The sequence below is a fragment of the Cetorhinus maximus genome, chromosome 12 (assembly GCF_964194155.1).
Source record: "Cetorhinus maximus chromosome 12, sCetMax3.hap1.1, whole genome shotgun sequence".
In the NCBI taxonomy this organism is placed as follows: domain Eukaryota; kingdom Metazoa; phylum Chordata; class Chondrichthyes; order Lamniformes; family Cetorhinidae; genus Cetorhinus; species Cetorhinus maximus.
The window spans coordinates 77,467,859-77,485,834 of NC_135890.1; the positions used below are offsets into that span (position 1 = coordinate 77,467,859).

At 43.9% G+C, this 17,976-nt stretch overlaps 1 protein-coding gene across 1 annotated transcript in view; it reads left to right on the forward strand.

The window, feature by feature from the left end:
• The window catches only part of LOC144687603 (ADP-ribose pyrophosphatase, mitochondrial-like), a 33,904-nt gene extending 20,969 nt beyond the window's left edge, over positions 1–12,935 (forward strand). Inside the window, exons 3-8 of the mRNA XM_078553940.1 lie at positions 2,603–2,707; positions 4,608–4,694; positions 6,154–6,262; positions 6,842–6,985; positions 10,704–10,788; positions 12,554–12,935. Coding sequence (XP_078410066.1) covers positions 2,603–2,707; positions 4,608–4,694; positions 6,154–6,262; positions 6,842–6,985; positions 10,704–10,788; positions 12,554–12,699 — 676 coding nt within the window. The 3' untranslated portion in view covers positions 12,700–12,935. The remainder of the gene's footprint in view (positions 1–2,602; positions 2,708–4,607; positions 4,695–6,153; positions 6,263–6,841; positions 6,986–10,703; positions 10,789–12,553) is intronic.
• Positions 12,936–17,976: the final 5,041 nt, after the last annotated feature.

Consider the following 17,976-nt stretch of genomic DNA (forward strand, 5'->3'; position numbering starts at 1 on the left):
GCAAAGCACCCTCTGGCAACTCCTGGTCTTTTACTCTCCACAAGCATTGTTGCTTAGAACAGAGGATCTGTCCTCACCAACACCAAGGTTGGTGGTTAACCCAAAAACAGTCCTTTTCCTCTGCTTGGCATAGCAGCACCTGTTGTGGATCTTCCCCCAAATCTATCTGTCTGACTGACTCTGAGAGTCTGGGTACAGCAAGACCAGCTGCCTTTTCCTTTGTGCCCAGGTGTTCAAACTTGCACTTTACTTTCAATAAGTTTTGACCTGGGCCCCTGTCCCCATGGCAACCAGGTAACAATTGCTTGTCCCCGTGCAGATTTTGTAGGTTACATCTCCATCTCCAAACTACTCCATTTTACCTTGAATTAAAGGAGACAGTTTAAAACACAATAATTTTCTAAAATCCAATGTTCGTAACAAAGTTAGTGTTTCAGGTTGGTGACCTTTGATCAGAACGGGAAAAGATCAGAGATGTATTTGAAGCATAGTCACTGTTGTAATGTCTCGACATGGCAAGCAATTTGCACACAGCATGGAACCCAGAAACAGCACTGTGACAATGACCAGATAATCTTTTTAGTGATATTGGTTGAAGGATAAACATTGGCCAGGATACTGGCAAGAACCACCCTGCCTTTTGTAGAAGTAGTGCCATGGGATATTTTGCATCCTTGCTTAGAAAGGTTAAAGATAGTATCAAACTTAAAGAAAAAGCATACAATTGTGCAAAGACAGGTGGCCGGTCAGAAGATTGGACAGAATATAAGGAACAGCAAAGAATGACTAAAATACTAATAAGGAAGAAAAAATTAGAGTGTGAGAGAAAGCTAGCCAGAAATATAAAAACAGATCGTAAGTGTTTTTATAAATATTTTATAAAGAAAAGAGTTAACAAAGCGAGCGTTGGTCCTATAGAAAGTGAGTCTGGAGAATTGATAATGGAAAACAAGGAGATGGCAGATGAATTGAGCAGGTATTTTGCATCAGTCTTCACTATAGAGGATACAAGTAACATCCCAGAAGCAGCTATAAATCAGGAAATGGAAGGGTCGGAGGAACTCAGGAAAATTACAGTCACCAGAGAAGTGGTACTGCATAAATTGTTGGAGCTGCAGGCTGACAAGTCTGGACCCTGATGGACTTCATCCTAGTTTCTTAAAAGAAGTGTCTGCTGAGATAGTTGATGCATTGGTTTTAATTTTCCAAAACTCCCTAAATTTGGGGAAGGCCCCATTAGATTGGAAGATAACAAATGTAACTCCATTATTCAAAAATGGAGGGAGACAGAAAGCAGGAAACTGCAAGCCAGTTATTTTAACATCTGTCGTAGGGAAAATGTTAGAAGCTATTATTAAAGAAGTTATAGCAGGACACTTGGATAAGCTCAAGGTCATCAGCCAGAGTCAGCATGGTTTTGTGAAAGGGAAATCATGTTTAACCAACTTATTGGAGTTCTTTGAGAAAGTAGCATGTGCTGTGGATAAAGGAGGTGCATGTACTGTACTTAGACTTCCAGAAGGCATTTGATAAATGCCACATCAAAGGTTATTGCGGAACATAAAAGCTCATGGAATAGGGGGTAACATATTGGCATGGATAGAAGATTGGCTGGCTAACAGGAAGCAAAGATTCGGCATAAATGGGTCTTTTTCAGGTCGGCAAGATGTAATGAGTGGTGTGCCACAGGGATCAATGCTGGAACCTCAACTGTTTACAATTTATATAAATTACTTGGATTAAGGTATGGTTGCCAAATTTGCTGATGACACAAAGCTAGGTAGGAAAGTACGTTGTGAGGAGGGCATAAGGAGGCTACAAAAAGATATAGGTTAAGTGAGTAGGCAAAGATCTGGCAAATGGAGTATAATGTAGGCCAATGTGAAATTGTCCATTTTGCCAGGAAGAATAAAAGAAGGGGTCTTGACAGGGTGGATGTGGAGAGGATGTTTCCTTTTGTCGAAAAATCTAGAACTAGGGGTCACTGTTTAAAAATAAGGGGTCGCCCATTTAAAACAGAGATGAGGCGAAATATTTTCACTGAGGGCCTTGAGTTTTTGGAACTCTCTTCCTGAAAAAGTGGTGGAAGCAGAGTCTTTGAATATTTTTAAGGCAAAGGTGGATAGTTTCTTGGTAAGCAAGGGGGTAATAGGTTATCGGGGATAGGTGGGATGCAGATTACAGGTTACTGTCAGATCAGTCATGATCTTATTAAATGGCAGAGCAGGCCCGAAGGGCTGAATGGCTTACTCCGGCTCCTTGTTCATATGTTGGTATCCATCTGAGAGGGCAGATGGGGCCTTGCTTTAACATCTCATCTAAATAATGGCACCTCTGACAATGCAGCACTCCCTCAGTACTGCACAGGACTGTGAGCTTTGACTTTTGTGCTCTATCCCTGGAATGGAATGTGAACCTGGAACCTTGTGCTTTAGAGGTGATGGCATTGTGGCTTTCATAACTTGAGTTTGTAATTTATGGAGTGTATACCGTTGACCCCATGACATGACTCCTCCCTCTACCTGCACTTTAATTGCACAGCCTTCTCCTTCCTCATGTCACACCACCATAACTGGTCTGTTCTTTTTGTTTTCACTTACAGTGACGAAGGAGAGCTGGACATTCCATTGAAGTTCAATCAGTTGGATGGTGGAGTGGATAGAACATCCCATATTGTTTCATATGATGTGGTAAATGGATTCCCACGGTGAGGCTTTCTCTCTGCATGAACATTAATACAGATAAGCATGTCCATGCAATACCTTAGCCTACTTGACCCCGTTCCTTCCAAAATATAGTGCTATATTCTGCCTTTGAAACTTCATGTTCAGTGTTGGTCACGATGCTTATATATAGATAAGTGTTAAAATAGACCTAAGGGGGTAATAATCTGCCGAATAATTGTTATAAATCTGTGTAGAGCAGCAGACTCTCGCATGGCACTGATTTTCTTCTCCAGTGACGTTGAGAAGTGCTGTTTTCATTCATTATGTCACTGGAGTAGCATATAAGGGATGTACAAATGTATTTCCTGATCACCTCATCATCAACTCAACATGACAAACGAAACACATCATTAAGCATATAGATATTTCCATTTACAACAAGTTAATGTAGCAGAGTGTATCTTTTGGGGAATCGGGCAGTGCTGTAAGTTAGACATGGGTCTTGTATTCATCGGACCTGCTTTAAATCCATCCCGATGGGGTGAAAGTCTCCTCTGTCTATCTAGCTGTAAGGGACTTGGTGAAATCAGTTTGTACAGCGTTAGTAGTCTGAATCCAGTGGGTGTGGGTTTAGAGTGCTCCTAATTGTGAATATCACTAAGGCTGGCTTGTGTGGCAAGTGGAAAATAATGCCACACTGGTGTAGATTGGCACGCTCTTCTCAGGTTGGGTCTCAGGCATATTGTTAGGATATCTGGCTGTACTATACCTGACAAGTGTTTGATCCAGACTGGAAATGGAAACACATAACACCTCTCACTTTGAGAACAATTTAAAGAGAAAACAAGTGGCCTGTTTTCATTGGACTTCCTCTCATTGGAATGGAAAAGAATGGCAGAGAGAAGATTTGCACAATTTTGAAGTCATGAAAGGTTCAATGGGTTGAGGCGTTGGGTTTTATATTGCCTGATGGCATGGTCACATAGCGATAAAAGAACTTCGAACATGGCAATAACCATCTCAGAGGCCACAGAATGGTCAACCTGGTAAATGTGCTGAAGTTAGTACTGTTCTGAAGTTAAGACTGAGATATGTTATCAGGGCTTCATTCTGTATCCCTGCTGTGCTATCCTTGATTTTGGAATCCTAATATCTCTAGTAATAACATGACTCAGCTTGATGTGCACAAAAGTCCCAGTTTCTTTTTCAAAAGAAAATCACAATGGTGGTAAAAACTTCTATTGACAGGTTAGGGGAGGGAACCAAGGGGCTGTGAAAGCAGAAGAACATAAAGGAAAGATCAAGAAAAGGGTCTGATGTCACAAATTGTGACAACTTTCTGTGCAAACTGTTCATCACGCGATTGTACATCCCTCCATGCAATGCACAAAATATTTACAACGCAGGTTTTTGCATGTCAGGAAGTGTGATCGTTTGAGAGGTTGCTCCCACAGTTGCTGCACTACTGAGTTGAGTTTCTACGCATTGTTGCGGGGAGGCACTGAGTAGTGACCAGGAGTTTCCCTATTAGCAGGGAGATTGGAAGGAAGAGCTATCTTGTACATCTCTCAGGAGTTGTATCAGAGCATTTTTGAAAGTGCTTTGTGAGCAGGTGATCAACCTACTTTCCCACCTGTAGGATGATAGAAAGCAAGAAAGCAACGAAGCCAAAAGAAGGAGCAGCGTGACAGGATTAATAAGAATGCTTATTTGGAGCTGACGGTTTTTGTCACTTGTAAGTTATGACATCAGTTTCACCCATGTAAAGTGTTTCAGCCTTAATCTAATGAGTTATCCACAAAGTGTGTCCTGAACCAGAACTGGTGAATGCTCAATTATTCTTCCAATTAAGTCGGTACTTGGATAACTATTTCATACTGTCTGAGTGTTCTGGCTGATTTACAATTAACTGGTTCTCCTGTCTTTTATTCTGTGCCTCAGAAATCCTTGTGGTCGCACTGGATTGAAGGGCAGAGGACTCCTGGGAAGATGGGGCCCTAATCATGCAGCAGACCCTATTTTGACAAGGTTTGTGCTCTTTGTTTGGGAATCTCCTTGCATTTCAGGATAATGAAATTGGAGGACGGGGCCATATGGCAAGGATTTGCAATGTAATGATGCTCAACAGCTGGCACTCTGCATTGAGGCAGGCTCATAGAAACAGGTGTAGGCTGTTCAGCCCCTTCAGCCTGTTCTGCCATTCGGTTCAATCATGGCTGATCTATATCTTAACCCCATATGCCCTACTTGATTCCATATCCAATATCCTTGCCAAACAAAAATTTATCAGTCTCTGTTTTGAAATTTTCAACTGACTTACCAGCCTCAACAAATTTTGGAGAGGAAGAGTTCTAGATTTGCACCACCCTTTCTGTGAGCAAGTACTTCCTGATAGCACCCCTGAAATGGCCCAGCTCCAATTTTAAGGCTGTTCTGGACTCCTGCACCAGAGGAAATAGTTTCTCTCCATCTACCCTATCAAATCCTTTAATCATCTTAAGCATCTCATTATCCCTATAAGGGCTGGAAAGTCATTTTCCTTTAAACCTACCTTAACTCAATCTGAAGACTTAACACTAATGATGCCAAGTCATAAGAGGTACATTATTGCTCTTGAGGGGATATAGAGATAAGGAAAAAAGATGAATCTGGATTTTGGGAGCTTAACGTATGAGGAAAAGTTAAGGAATTTGATCTTGTATTCTTTGGAAAGAGGACTTTAAGATAACATATTTGATACCTTTGACATTATTAAAGAAGTTAACCCAATCAGTCAATCTCTGTGACAGTAGGTTCAAATATCAAAGAGACAAATTAAAAATGAGGAAGTTAGGAGTAAGAAGGGAAGTTTTCACTCAGAGTTGCAGAATAATACACGACCATTGAAGCAGACCCTGTAAATTGGTTCAACAGGTGGAGAAATACATTACATTGAAAGCAATTCCAGGGTAACTACTGTAAGCAGCAGGGAACTGGATATACCTGTGGTATTGTATGTGTGTTTGTTCAAGGTTTTGTTGTTAAAAACTGTGCACTTGTTTGACAGAATCATTCCTGAGGAAGCAATGTGTGATAATTTGACAGGATGTCAGAGACTGAATGGGAAGGAAGGGAGAAATGTGATAATCCTAAATGCTTGGGTGTAGCAAAGTGTAACTGTGGCTCCTCCACAATTTGGATATCTAAGGCAAGACTCGGAGGGCAAGGTGAGAAAGGGTGGAGGTGGGAGCTTGACAGGTGCTGTTTGTTGCTGGTGATGCTATCCATTTAATATTAAATACTCTTCTTGTCTAACTCTTTCTGCAGTATTTGGGTTTTCATTCTCCAACTGTAGCTGATGGAAAGCAGTTGTGAGCAGGAACCTGGATTATAAAATGTGCCGCCCTGCCTGTAGTACTAAAAAGACCTGCATCAACTCCCTGATGCATCTGATTAAATTTCTTGGCTACTGATCTGCACCTAAGGAACCTTTCCCTCTTTCTTGTAGGTGGAAGAGGGAGGCTGGAAAAATGGTGATTCACAGTCGTTCTGGGAAGCCTATATTGCAGTTTGTAGCAATATGTAGAAGGGACAACAAGGAGTGGGCAATTCCTGGGGTAAGTAAGGGTGCAGGAAACACTGACCTCAGGTTTAACTGACCTTATTTGGATTCCAGCCTGCTCCCTGCTGGCTTAAAAACAACCTCTCGGACTCTTGTCAGACTCTGATAATTTTTGACGCTTTTTCCCTCTCCAGTTTTCTTTCCTCCCTCCCTCCCTCTGCAGTGAACAGTGGATTTTTGCATGATACAGTTCCCAATGCAACAGTGTTCGTCGCCCAAAGTGCTATTTTTCACGTGCACAGCGAGCTTTGACAGGTGCTTCACACTGAAAGGCGTCCGCACAGCCCTGAGCTTCCTCTGGTGCAGAAAGTTGCATGACGGTGTCAGGAGCAGGGATCCTCTCCGAATCCTTTTATTGTCCCTTCGCACTGCCCCTAAAACTGCCACAGAGCGTCCAGCAATGTGGGGAAACTCACGGCACCGCCCTATACAAGTCCCATATCAATCAATTTAATTTTTGGATCAACCTTTGGATGTTTCTTTCATCTCAGATTGGCCTCCAGTTCAAACAGGATAGGTACAAACCAGGTGATCTTTTCTGAGGCTGTATTTCTTTGATTTCTTTTCCTTCCAGGGTATGGTTGACCCAGGTGAGAGAGTGTCAGTCACTCTCAGGAGAGAGTTTGGAGAAGAAGCATTGAATTCCTTAAAGTTACCAGAAGCCGAGAGACAAAAAATGAAATTATTAATCGACTCCCTGTTCCAAGCTGGAGAGCTGGTCAGTATTACAGTATTTATGTCCTAATACATAATGAAGGATAGAAACATAAAGTCTGTCTCTCCATGTGGGATGTCTATAGTGCTGTCATTTCAGAGAAATTTTTGTGAGCAGATTTTTCTCTAGGATTAGGAATCTCACTCGGGTCGCACTCTGGAGTAAGTGTTTCTTTGCCTAACATTTGGGTTTTATATCTGATGTTGGGGAAGTTTTTATTCATTCATGGGATGTGCCTGGGCCAGCACTTATTGCCCCATCCCTAATTGCCCATGAGAAGTTGGAGGTGAGCTGTCTTCTTGAACCACTGCAGTCCATGTATTATAGGAACATCCACAGTGCTGTTAGGGAGGGAATTCCAGGATTTTGATCCAACAACAGTGAAGGAACGGCGATATAGTTCCAAGTCAGTGTGGTGTGAGGCTTGGAGGGGAACTTGCAAGTGGTGGTTTTCCCATGCATCTGCTGCCCTTGTCCTTCTAGGTGGTAGAAGTCACAGATTTGGAAGGTGCTGTGGAAAGAAAGTGTGGAGGAAGTTTTATGCTGCAGTGAACACATGCTAAACCTAGGAAGGTGTTGACTTTTGCTAAGGTACTGTTCTGTTGGTTGTCTGTCAGATCTCCATATGGAATTCATTGCCACAGAAGGCTGTGGAGGCCAGGTCATTGAGTGTATTTAAGACCGAGATAGATAGGTTCTTGATTGGTAAGGGAATCAAAGGTTACGGGGAGAAGGCAGGAGAATGGGGTTGAGAAACTTATCAGCCATGATTGAATGGCGGAGCAGACTCGATGGGCCGAATGACCTAATTTCTGCTCCTATGTCTTATGGCTCTTATGGCTCATATCCTCCCCAAATGGTGGCTCTCGACGGTACAAGCCCAGAATGTCAGTGCGTTCTCTGCAACCGATTGGAGAGCTCCAGCTGCTGGCTGATTGCAAACTGCGGACTTGGCACAGCCTGGGAATTAAACCCAGGATCATCTGGTCCAAACAGCCAGTACGATGCCCTGCGATGTCCATACACACTAGATGGTTAAGGGAGCTGTATCTTTATATCTCTCAAATGAGGGAGAAGGGAATAGATGGTTACGATGACAGATTTAGCTGAGGAAAAATGGGAGGAGGCTCAAGTGGAGCATAAACGCTGGCATGGACTGAATTGGGCTGAATGGCCTGTTTCTGTGCCGTATGCCCTATGTAATCCTATGTAAACATCAGGTATTATACAGCGTGTATGTGAGAGAGGGAGGGAATGGGAGATGTTCATGAAAGACTGGTCAGTTTTCCTGTACTAAACAGAGAAGATTCATTGAGAGTAAAGATAACCAACGCAATGACTATATGAAGATAGATTCGGTTTGTGTGAGTAGAGAATGGTTGGTTCCAAGTGCAGCTGGGTCGATGGTGTATAGTAGAACATAGCCTCACTTTAGGGATCGACAAACTGTTTGGCACACCTCCCTGGTGAAATGGATATAAATAGTTTGGAACATTTCAGTCTCTTTAACAATCCCAGAATCCTAATAGCACAGAACGAGACCACTGAGATTGGCCAGACAGCAGTGAGGAAGGCACAGGTAAAGGCAATCCAATAAAGTATGGGGTGGGAGGCACCATGCCATTCCAGAGCCAGGCGGGCAGGAAGAATGTTCACTCAAGTAGAATCTGAGAACTTCGGCCCTACCCCAATTTAGCTTCACAGACCTAACTGTGGGGAGCAGGCCTGAATGTTTAATGAAAATGGTTAATGAGTGGCGCGTCCTGTTGTTCCTTAATTAACGGTTTGTTCTACATGTGTGAAAATTTTATTAATTATCCCAGTACATAATGGATAAAATATATTTGTATAATAAGCATTCAGTTCACACTCGCCTTTATGCTTGGATGTATAATTACATGAGTAATTGGTGTAGGTGGTGGAGCTTTTGTCTTCCAAACAGACGACTATGGATTGGATCACAGGCTGCCTGGAACTAATATTTACTCCCGATAATTCACAGAAAAATAGGAATTTTTGGTGGAGAAAGTTCATCTAGTTCACCTCCCATTCTGGCAGCCATATGTTAGAATGATAATGGAGTTGTTGATGAATCGGAGTCCTCAAACTCTGTCAATTATTCTACAAGATATCCAGAAATGAGGTATGGAAAACCCCAGTGCTGGAAAGCTTTGTCCAAAGAAATATAAAATAATCCAGTAATTTGAATTCAGTGACTTTACATCAACAGGAGCTGACTATTTGTAATAGGCTTGAGTTGCAAAATCTGTTGGCTACTCAGTGCCCTGCTACACGGAGCTCTGTCATCCATGCCACCCCATCTCTGCCCCTCCCCCGGTTGACCCTCCACCGGTTAACTCCCCACCCGAGCCCAGTTGAACCTCATCCACTGTCGCCATCTGTCACCACCCCCCCCACCCCGTTTTACCCACCTCTGGTGCCATGCCTCTCTCCACCCATCCATAAACAGTAAGGTGTTCTGATTTGTTTTCCTCTTTATAGTGGTGGAGCTATTTCCCAGCCCCTCAGTTTGGTGCAATCCAATTTTCTATTAATAACCCCACAGCAGACTGAGATAGGGTGAACTCAAAGGGTTAGTTTATTTGCACACACTCAAAATGTGAAAGAGGGTTTGCAACATCCCCGTTGTATTCAGACATTAAAAACAGGGATAGAGAAAAGAAAGATTTACAGTGCAGAGACCACAGAGAACAAAAAATATTGTTTCATGTGGGTTCCAAAGCCCAAAATCAAAGTCCAATGAGGTATTCTTCACGGTGGTCAGTGGGTTGAAAACCGATGCTGGATAATTCACTTTCCTGGTGGTGTTAACTTCACACGATGAGATAGGCAAACAGAGATGAATCAGTGTGTAGGTAATGCTACAGACTTCTAGCAGAAGCAGGGTAGATGGGGCCAGGTGTCCAACCTAAGCCAGAGCTCCTTTGGTGTGGCCTGCTAGTCAGATGTTAAACAGCAGACTGAGCTATGCAGTTCAGCAAGGCAATATTACTTATTCCACAAGCCAGAGGCCTAGATCATGTGACTTTACCGCTCCATGATGTCTTCAACAAAGGATGTTTATCCAGTGTCTGGAAATTGGTTTTGTGTTCTGTCTCAGCCATTATCGGTTAAAAGGAATGTTTGGGAGACCTTTATCTTAGTAGACATTCCATCTCTGCTGGCCAGCCTGGGTTACCAAATACAAATGGCCTTCGTGTAGCTCCCTTTGAAGTTGGGTTATGCAATTCGCAGATGGTCGTGAGGAAGCTCCTCAGTGATAACAAGGTGTGAGTTTTCCCTGAAACTGCAACATGGCTTCTTTTGTTCAGGGGTTATAGACAGACACGGTTTCAGCCATTTTACAAGTCTTTGTTCAGTTTTAAAATTTTGAGAAATAGCAATGAGCATATCTATATATATTTTATAAAAATATACAGTGTGAGGTCTTAGACCCCTCACACTGTCATTCTGCTCTTCCTACCTTCACAATGCCCCATTCACTCCTCCATTAACCTGGCATCTCTGATCTGTTCTTATCTGTATCTCACTCCTCTCCCTCAATAACTGTTTTTCCATATCTTCTGTTGGCCAAGAATTTCATTGTTTCTTGGTCAAACTACAAGGCAGTTTGTCTCAGTACAGTGGAAGGGGGAAGATAGTGGTGCCAGAATCCAGAGTACACCTCTATTTGAATCTTCACTGAGTTCCGTCTCCTCAGGTCTTCAAAGGATATGTTGACGACCCTCGGAATACTGATAATGCTTGGATTGAGACAGTGGCTATGAATTTCCATGATGAGACAGGTAATTATTTTTGCTTTCGCTGTATTACTGGGTGTTATTCCAGGAAGTATAAGTGAAGGCTCCATTGTAATTTTTGTGTGTGCTCGTGTTCTCTTATCCTGACCCTGATCTTCCGACCTCCGGACTTTCTGCAGAAGGTTTTACTCCTCATTCTCCCTTCTTGTTCCCCTGAGCTGTTGCCACTTTTAATATACATTATAAATATTATTGTAAGAAAGACTTGTGTTTATTTAGTTAGTGCCTTTTAGTGCCTTTCACAACATTAGGATGTCGCCAAGTGCTTTAAGCCAATTTTTGAAGGGTAGTCACCATTGTAGAAAATGCAGCAGCCATTTATCCATAGCAAGCTACCACAAACAGCAATGTGACAATGGCCAGATAGTTCTGTTTTTGTGATGTTGATTAAGGGATAAATATTGGCCAGAACACTGGGAATAACTCTCTTGCTCCTCTTCAAATAGTGCCGTAGGATTCTTTCCACTTACCTGAGAGGGCAGCCACATCTGAAAGATGGTACCACCAACGATGTAGCACTCCCTCAGTACTGCACTGGAGTATTAGCCTGGAATGTGCCCAAGTCTCAAAAGTGAGACTTGAACTTAAAATCTTGTGACTTGGGTGGGCATTCTGCAACTGAGACACGGCTGACACCTAAAGTTTAATCAAACCCGGTGTCTGGGGTTTTCCTTCCACCAGAGCTGGTGGTGAAAACCATGGGACTCACCATCTCCAAAGATCTTCATTCATTTCAGTGAATGGCTGGGCCTAGGCTTGGGGCAGAGAGACAATTCAGAGGTGCCCAATCTTGGAAAAATATCAGTAGCCTGGGTCAGGGTGACCAACTGTGGGGTTAAAAAAAGGGACACAGGGTAGAGGGGGGGTGGGGTGGATGCTGATGTGGTGGGGTGTGATGGCGAGACTGTAGGAGTTGGGGGGCAGTGGCTTTTGGAGCCTTGGACAACCCCCTGCCCCATGACCTCCACTTCAAACCACCTACCTATCAAAGCCAAACAACTGTCAGAAGGAATGTGCTAGCTGTTAATGTTGTACATGCTGTGATAATTGAATGCTTGCTCTAGTTGTGATTAAAGCAGCTGATACTAATTGGGGAAAGATTCGGGCACATATATAAGAACTAGTTTCCACCTGTGGAGGTAGAGGCTGTGTGAATGGAAAAAGTAGTCTGTACCTCTGCAGGGTTTTGTGAATAAATCAATGTTGAAGGTATACTGGCTCCATCTTCCTCCTGCGCTAGAAAAATATTCAGTGAATTAACACTGGTCAGTGCTCCCTCGTGGTTGTAGGGGCTCCAATCTGTTCATGCGGAGCAGCACAGTACACATGTACAGACACAAAAGATTCAGGCACAAGAGAAATCTAGGACATACGGTGTCCCGGGAAACTCAGACATGGGACAGAAAGCCGAATTCTGGGACAGTCCCAGAAAATCGGGATGGTTGGCCACCCTGGCCTGGGGTATTGTTGGATGTATAATGTTTTTAATCTCTCACAATTTTCTGTCCGACCTCTCTCCTGGTGTTGGTGACTCACTGCGAAATATTTCCCCTGGTGATGGTTGATTCCCTCTCTCTCCAACCTCTTGTCAAATGGGCCAATCTTCAGGTTTGTGAGCGAGTCTATCAGTATGTCCGCCTCTCTCCGCCCCTGCCTGTGCTTCCCCCCACCCCCCCACCAATCTCTCTATCCCGAACAGTGTAACTCTCCTGCCTCTTTGTTGAGTTCTTCTGCCTCTCCCTTGCTCCAGGCGACAGTGTGGGTAAGCTGAACCTTCAAGCAGGGGATGATGCGGGTGCAGTAAAGTGGATGGACATCGACCAGCAACAGAAACTGTATGCCAGCCACACAGTGCTGCTTCACCAGGTAGCAAAGATGAGGAACGTTCATTGGTAACAGAAGGGGCTGGCGTGAGAGCCAGCGACAGCAGGACGTGCTAACACCACCATTCATGAAGTTAAAAATTTTGACTTTCCGTTTTGAAACCCCAGCGCTGTCAGGCGATCACTACGGTACCTGGAGAAGAAATCTTTCAGGAGGCATTGAGAGAGCAGCTTTAATGGTGCTGTCTAAGCTGCATCTTGGAATGGCATTGAGCTATTTTTTAGGCTTTGCATCCTGAAGATGCATGGCTTGTTATCCTCCTTCCTCTTGTTTGCCCCGACCACCATCCCCCACCCTCCGCCGACTGGTGGAGAGGATTGAGCAGGTGACTCAATCCCAACCACAGCCTGTGCACAACCCTGCTTGGGCGAGGTATGCACAACTGGCCCAGCACGTCGTTGCTTGCCATCCTGTCAAGAGCTGCTGTACCCTCTATACAAAGCCATTCCAGGAACATCATGTGTGAAATCAGGTAATCAGCTTGGCAATTGAGAACAGGTACCAGCACTTCACAGCTGAGTAGACTGCAGCACTGAGATACAGCACCGACACTTGCCATCCTGGTATGAATCCATATTCAAACCAAGCATTACACCTGTTATTTATATCAGCACCCAAACCCCCATCATACAACAACCAGGCTCTGCTGAGTGGAGTATTGCTTAGGAGGATCAGGTGACTTTGTAGCTATGGTTCTCATTGCTGTCCACCACTGGGGGTTTTCTTCGTGTCAGGTCTGGGTTTGTCATAGAATCCCACAGAATCACAGAATTGTTGCGGCACAGGAGGAGGCCATTCAGCCCATCATGTCTGCACCAGCTCTCTGAGCAATTCACCTAATGCCATTCCCTTGCCTTCTCCCTGTAACCTTGCCCATTCTTCCTTTTCAGATAATAATCCAATTCCCTCTTGAATGCCTTGATTAAACCTGCCTCCACCACACCCTCAGACAGCACATTCCAGATCTTAACCACTCACTGCGTGAAATAGTTTCTCCTCAGGTCTCCGTTTCTTCTTTGTCTTCTGTGTCTTCTCGTTTTAGATCCTTTCACCAATGGCAATAGTTTCTCCCTATCTACTCTGTCCAAACCCCTCATGATTAAAAATACCTTGATCAAATCTCCAATTATGACTCCTGTTGTAGGATCTTTTATTTATTCTTTCACAGGATGTGGGCATCACTGGCTAGGCCAGCATTTACTGCCCATCCCTAATTGCCCTTGAGAAGGTGATGGTGAGCTGCCATCTTGTACCGCACAGTCCATGTGGTGTAGATACACCCACAGTGCTGTGTGAGTTATCACTATAGTTAGTCAACAACTCCTTTATCATTTTATCAGGATGGGAGACGGCGAACCAGTTAGACCTTGGTATTTTTTCTTCTACCAATTGACGTCCTCCAGATGCGCCACTCACTGTGCTGTATGAGGGTATTTTCAGGCATGTGCATTTCCCATTATCTGTCAACAGGTGGCACTGTTGTTCCATGTCATGTATTTTCCTGGACAATATGAGCAGTGAATTGAAAGGAGGTCAAACATGGAGCTGAGGCAAAGGATAGGCAACTGAGTTTGTGCCCCGCAATTAAACATGAATGTTTTAAACACCTAGAATTTCCAGTGTGTAGATGTCTCTGCATTAAACAGGACTGAAGGGGTAAACTCTCCGCTCTGGAATTATTCTAGACTCCAATCATGTTGGCACTAGGCTGTGAAACATAATTTGTGATTTTAAGCACCATTTTTCCCCCTTAGTATCTCTGGTCTCCTGTGTGTTGCACTGTATATTGGCTGAGGAGGCAGCCATGGGCCTGCTCTTCCAAGCCTCTTGCTGTTGCTAAGGCAGATGCTTAAAAGCTGTTCAGGGTGAGCTGGCCTCTGATTTTTCCTGCTCCTCGCCTTTGTTTAAAAAGGATGAGCGATTTGGGTTTAGCCAGCCAGTGAGAAAATATAAGAGCTTTGAGATTACTCCTACGCCGTGGTTATTTTGTAAAATATAAGTGCCTGGCATTCAGCATCAAGTTGCCAACTCTTGGCCATATTCCTGGAGGAATCATTGCATGACTTCCGGCCTCCAACCGCCCACCCAGTTGAACAGCCCTTTTCCTATCTCTGATTTTTTATTAAGAATAAAAATGTTCTCGGAAAATGATTTTTTAATGCCTCCGTGAATTTTTTTCCCCCCTGAATTACTTGCAGCAGTGTCCTGGAGATTAATCTTTAATTCCTCGTGATTCTTGAATTCCCCCTGGAAGGTTGGCAATCAGGGCTTAATGCCTCCCAGAGTGTGGGTACTGTAACTACTGCATAAGGTGAAAGCTTGAGGTACCAACAAGCTGTGGATAACCACAAGTCTGCCATGATGTACAAGCTCTAAGGAGCTGAGCCTGGTTTTATTATTGATCATCTGTAAATGGTAGTGCCTTGTAGATTAGATCACATGCTGAAATTTTGGCTGTGTCCTGCACATCTTGGAAGTATATGCTTACATCCATACTCATGAATTTGTCATATTCCATACTGTAACCAGGTTATGCATTAAACAGCAATTAAACATTCTTTGTCACTCTGTCTCTGTGATTATTCTAAACTGTTTCAATGTAGGTTTAAGCTTACAGATGACTGCATGGGTAAAACAAAGTGGACACAATATTCCTGGACCCAAAAGGGGAAAATCTTCTGGAGTTCCTGCTCCAGATTTATTATCCATTGACCTCCTGCAGGATATTCTGTGAGAGAGCGAAACATTGGGGGAGAATGGAATGGAATAACTCAAAAGGCTTGAATACGGTTTCTATAAGCAAGCTGCAATACAAAACCTGCCAGCATCTCCTTACTGATTATGCAAAGTGGTCTTGGTGTCTATTTCTTGCCTTGTGGACTGATGGGCATCCTATCCATTAACTAAACTACTAGCCAGATTTATTTATAATTAAGTTTTTCTTTATTCTTTCATGGGGCGCAGGCACTGGTCAGCATTTGTGACCCATCCCTAATTGCCCTTGAACTGAGTGGTTTGCTAACATCATACTTCATGGTTGATATTGAAGATTCACTCCTTTCACCACCAGCACACAGCGGCAGCAAGATGCACTGCAGCTACTTGTTTAAGGTTCCTTCGACAGCACCTTCCAAACCCACAACCTCTACTACCTAGAAAGACAAGGGCAACAGACACATGGGAATGCCAGTAGCAGGAAGTTCTTCTCCTAGTCACAAACCATCCTGACTTGGAAATATATTGCCTTCTCTTTATTGTCAGTGGGTCAAAATCCTGGAACACCCTTCCTAATAGCACTGTGGGTGCACATGGGCTGCGGTGGTTCAAGGCTGTAGCTCACCACCACTTTCAGAAGAGCAAATAGGAAGGGGCAATAAACGCTGGCCTTGCCAGTGATCCATAGATGCCCATGAATGAATTTTTAAAAAGCTTATCATTAGAGTACCAAACCCTCAGCCTGAAAATCTTTACGGTAACAGATCCCAGTGTGATTATAAATAAAAACAAAGGGCCGGAAAACCTCAGCTGGTCTGGCAGCATCTGTGGAGAATTAAAAAGAATTAATGTCTTGAGTCCAATATAGATTTTATGCTGTTGAAGAAGGGGGAGGGTCAGGTGGAACAAAAGGGACGGACGGTCTGGGATAGGTTAGAGGGTGGGGGAGCTTAAATATCATTGTCAAAAAGACAGAGCGAGTGGTTATGGTAGTAGTAAAAAAACACAAAGCATTGATCCAGAGTAAGTGTTAACAGCAAAATAAAGGTCAGCTCTGTCTGAAAGCGAAAACAAGATGCAAATGTACTTAGGTGGAAAAAATCAAAATGGAATACAGAGTTCATGGCCTGAAGTTGTTGAACTCAATGTTGAGTCCAGAAGGCTGCAAAGTGCCTAAATGGAAGATGAGGTGCTGTTCCTCTAGCTTGTGTTGGGCTTCACTGGAACATTGCAGCAGGCCGAGGACAGAGACATGGGCATGATGATGAATTGAAATGGCAAGTGAGTGGAAGGTCTGGGTTATGCTTGTGGACTGAACAGAGGTGTTCTGCAAAGCACTCACCTAGTCTACGTTTAGTCTCCCAATTGAGGAGGAGGCTGCAGTGTGAACAGCGAATCCAGTATACTAAATTGAAAGAAGTACAAGTAAATCGCTGCTTCACCTGGAAGAAGTGTTTGGGGCTTTGGACAGTGAGGAGAGAGAAGGTGTTACACCTCCTGTGATTGCAAGGGAAGGTGTGGTGGGAAGAGGATGAGGCATTGGAGATGATGGAGGAGTGGACCTGGAGACTTTTTTCTTCATTCATGGAATGTGGGTGTCACTGGCTAGGCCAGCATTTATTGCCCTCCCTAATTCCTCTTGAGAAGGTGGTGGTGAGCTGCCTTCTTGAACCGCTGCAGTCCATGTGATGCAGGTACACCCACAGTGCTGTTAGGAAGGGAGTTCCAGGATTTTGATAGTGAAGTGAACGGTGATATATTTCCAAGTCAGGATGGTGAGTGGCTTGGAGGGGAACTTCCAGGCGGTGGTGTTCCCATCTATCTACTGCCTTGTCCTTCTAGATGGTAGCGGTCATGAGTTTGGAAGGTGTTGTCGAAGGAGCCTTGGCGAGTTCCTGCAGAGCATCTTGTAGATGGTACACACTGCTGCTACTGTGCGTAGGTGGTGAGGGGAGTGTGTATTTGTGGATGGGGTGCTAATCAAGCGGACTGCTTTGTTTGGATGGTGTCAAGCTTCTTGAGTGTTGTGGGAACTGCATTCATCCAGGCAGTGGAGAGTGTTCCATCACGCTCTAATCTGTGCCTTGTAGATGGTGGACAGGCTTTGGGGAGTCAGGTGAGTTATCCAATAAAGATTCCTAGTCTCTGACCTGTTGTTGCCACAGTATTTATGTGGCTAGTCCAGTTCAGTTTCTGGTCAAAGGTTGTACCCCCAGGATGTTGATAGTGGGGGATTCAGCAATGGTAATGCCATTGAATGTCAAGGAGCGATGGTTAGACTCTCTCTTGTTGGATATGGACTGCTTCAGTATCTGAGGAGTTGAGCATGGTGCTGAACATTGTGCAATCATCAACGAACATCCCCACTTCTGATCTGATGATGGAAGGCATGTCATTGATGAAGCAGCTGAAGATGGTTGGGCCTCGGACAATACCCTGAGGAACTCCTGCAGTGATGTCCTCGAACTGAGATAATTGACCTCCAACGACCAGAACCATCTTTCTTTGTGCTAGGTATGATTCCAACCAGCGGAGAGTTTTCCTCCCTGATTCCCATTGACTCCAGTTTTGCTA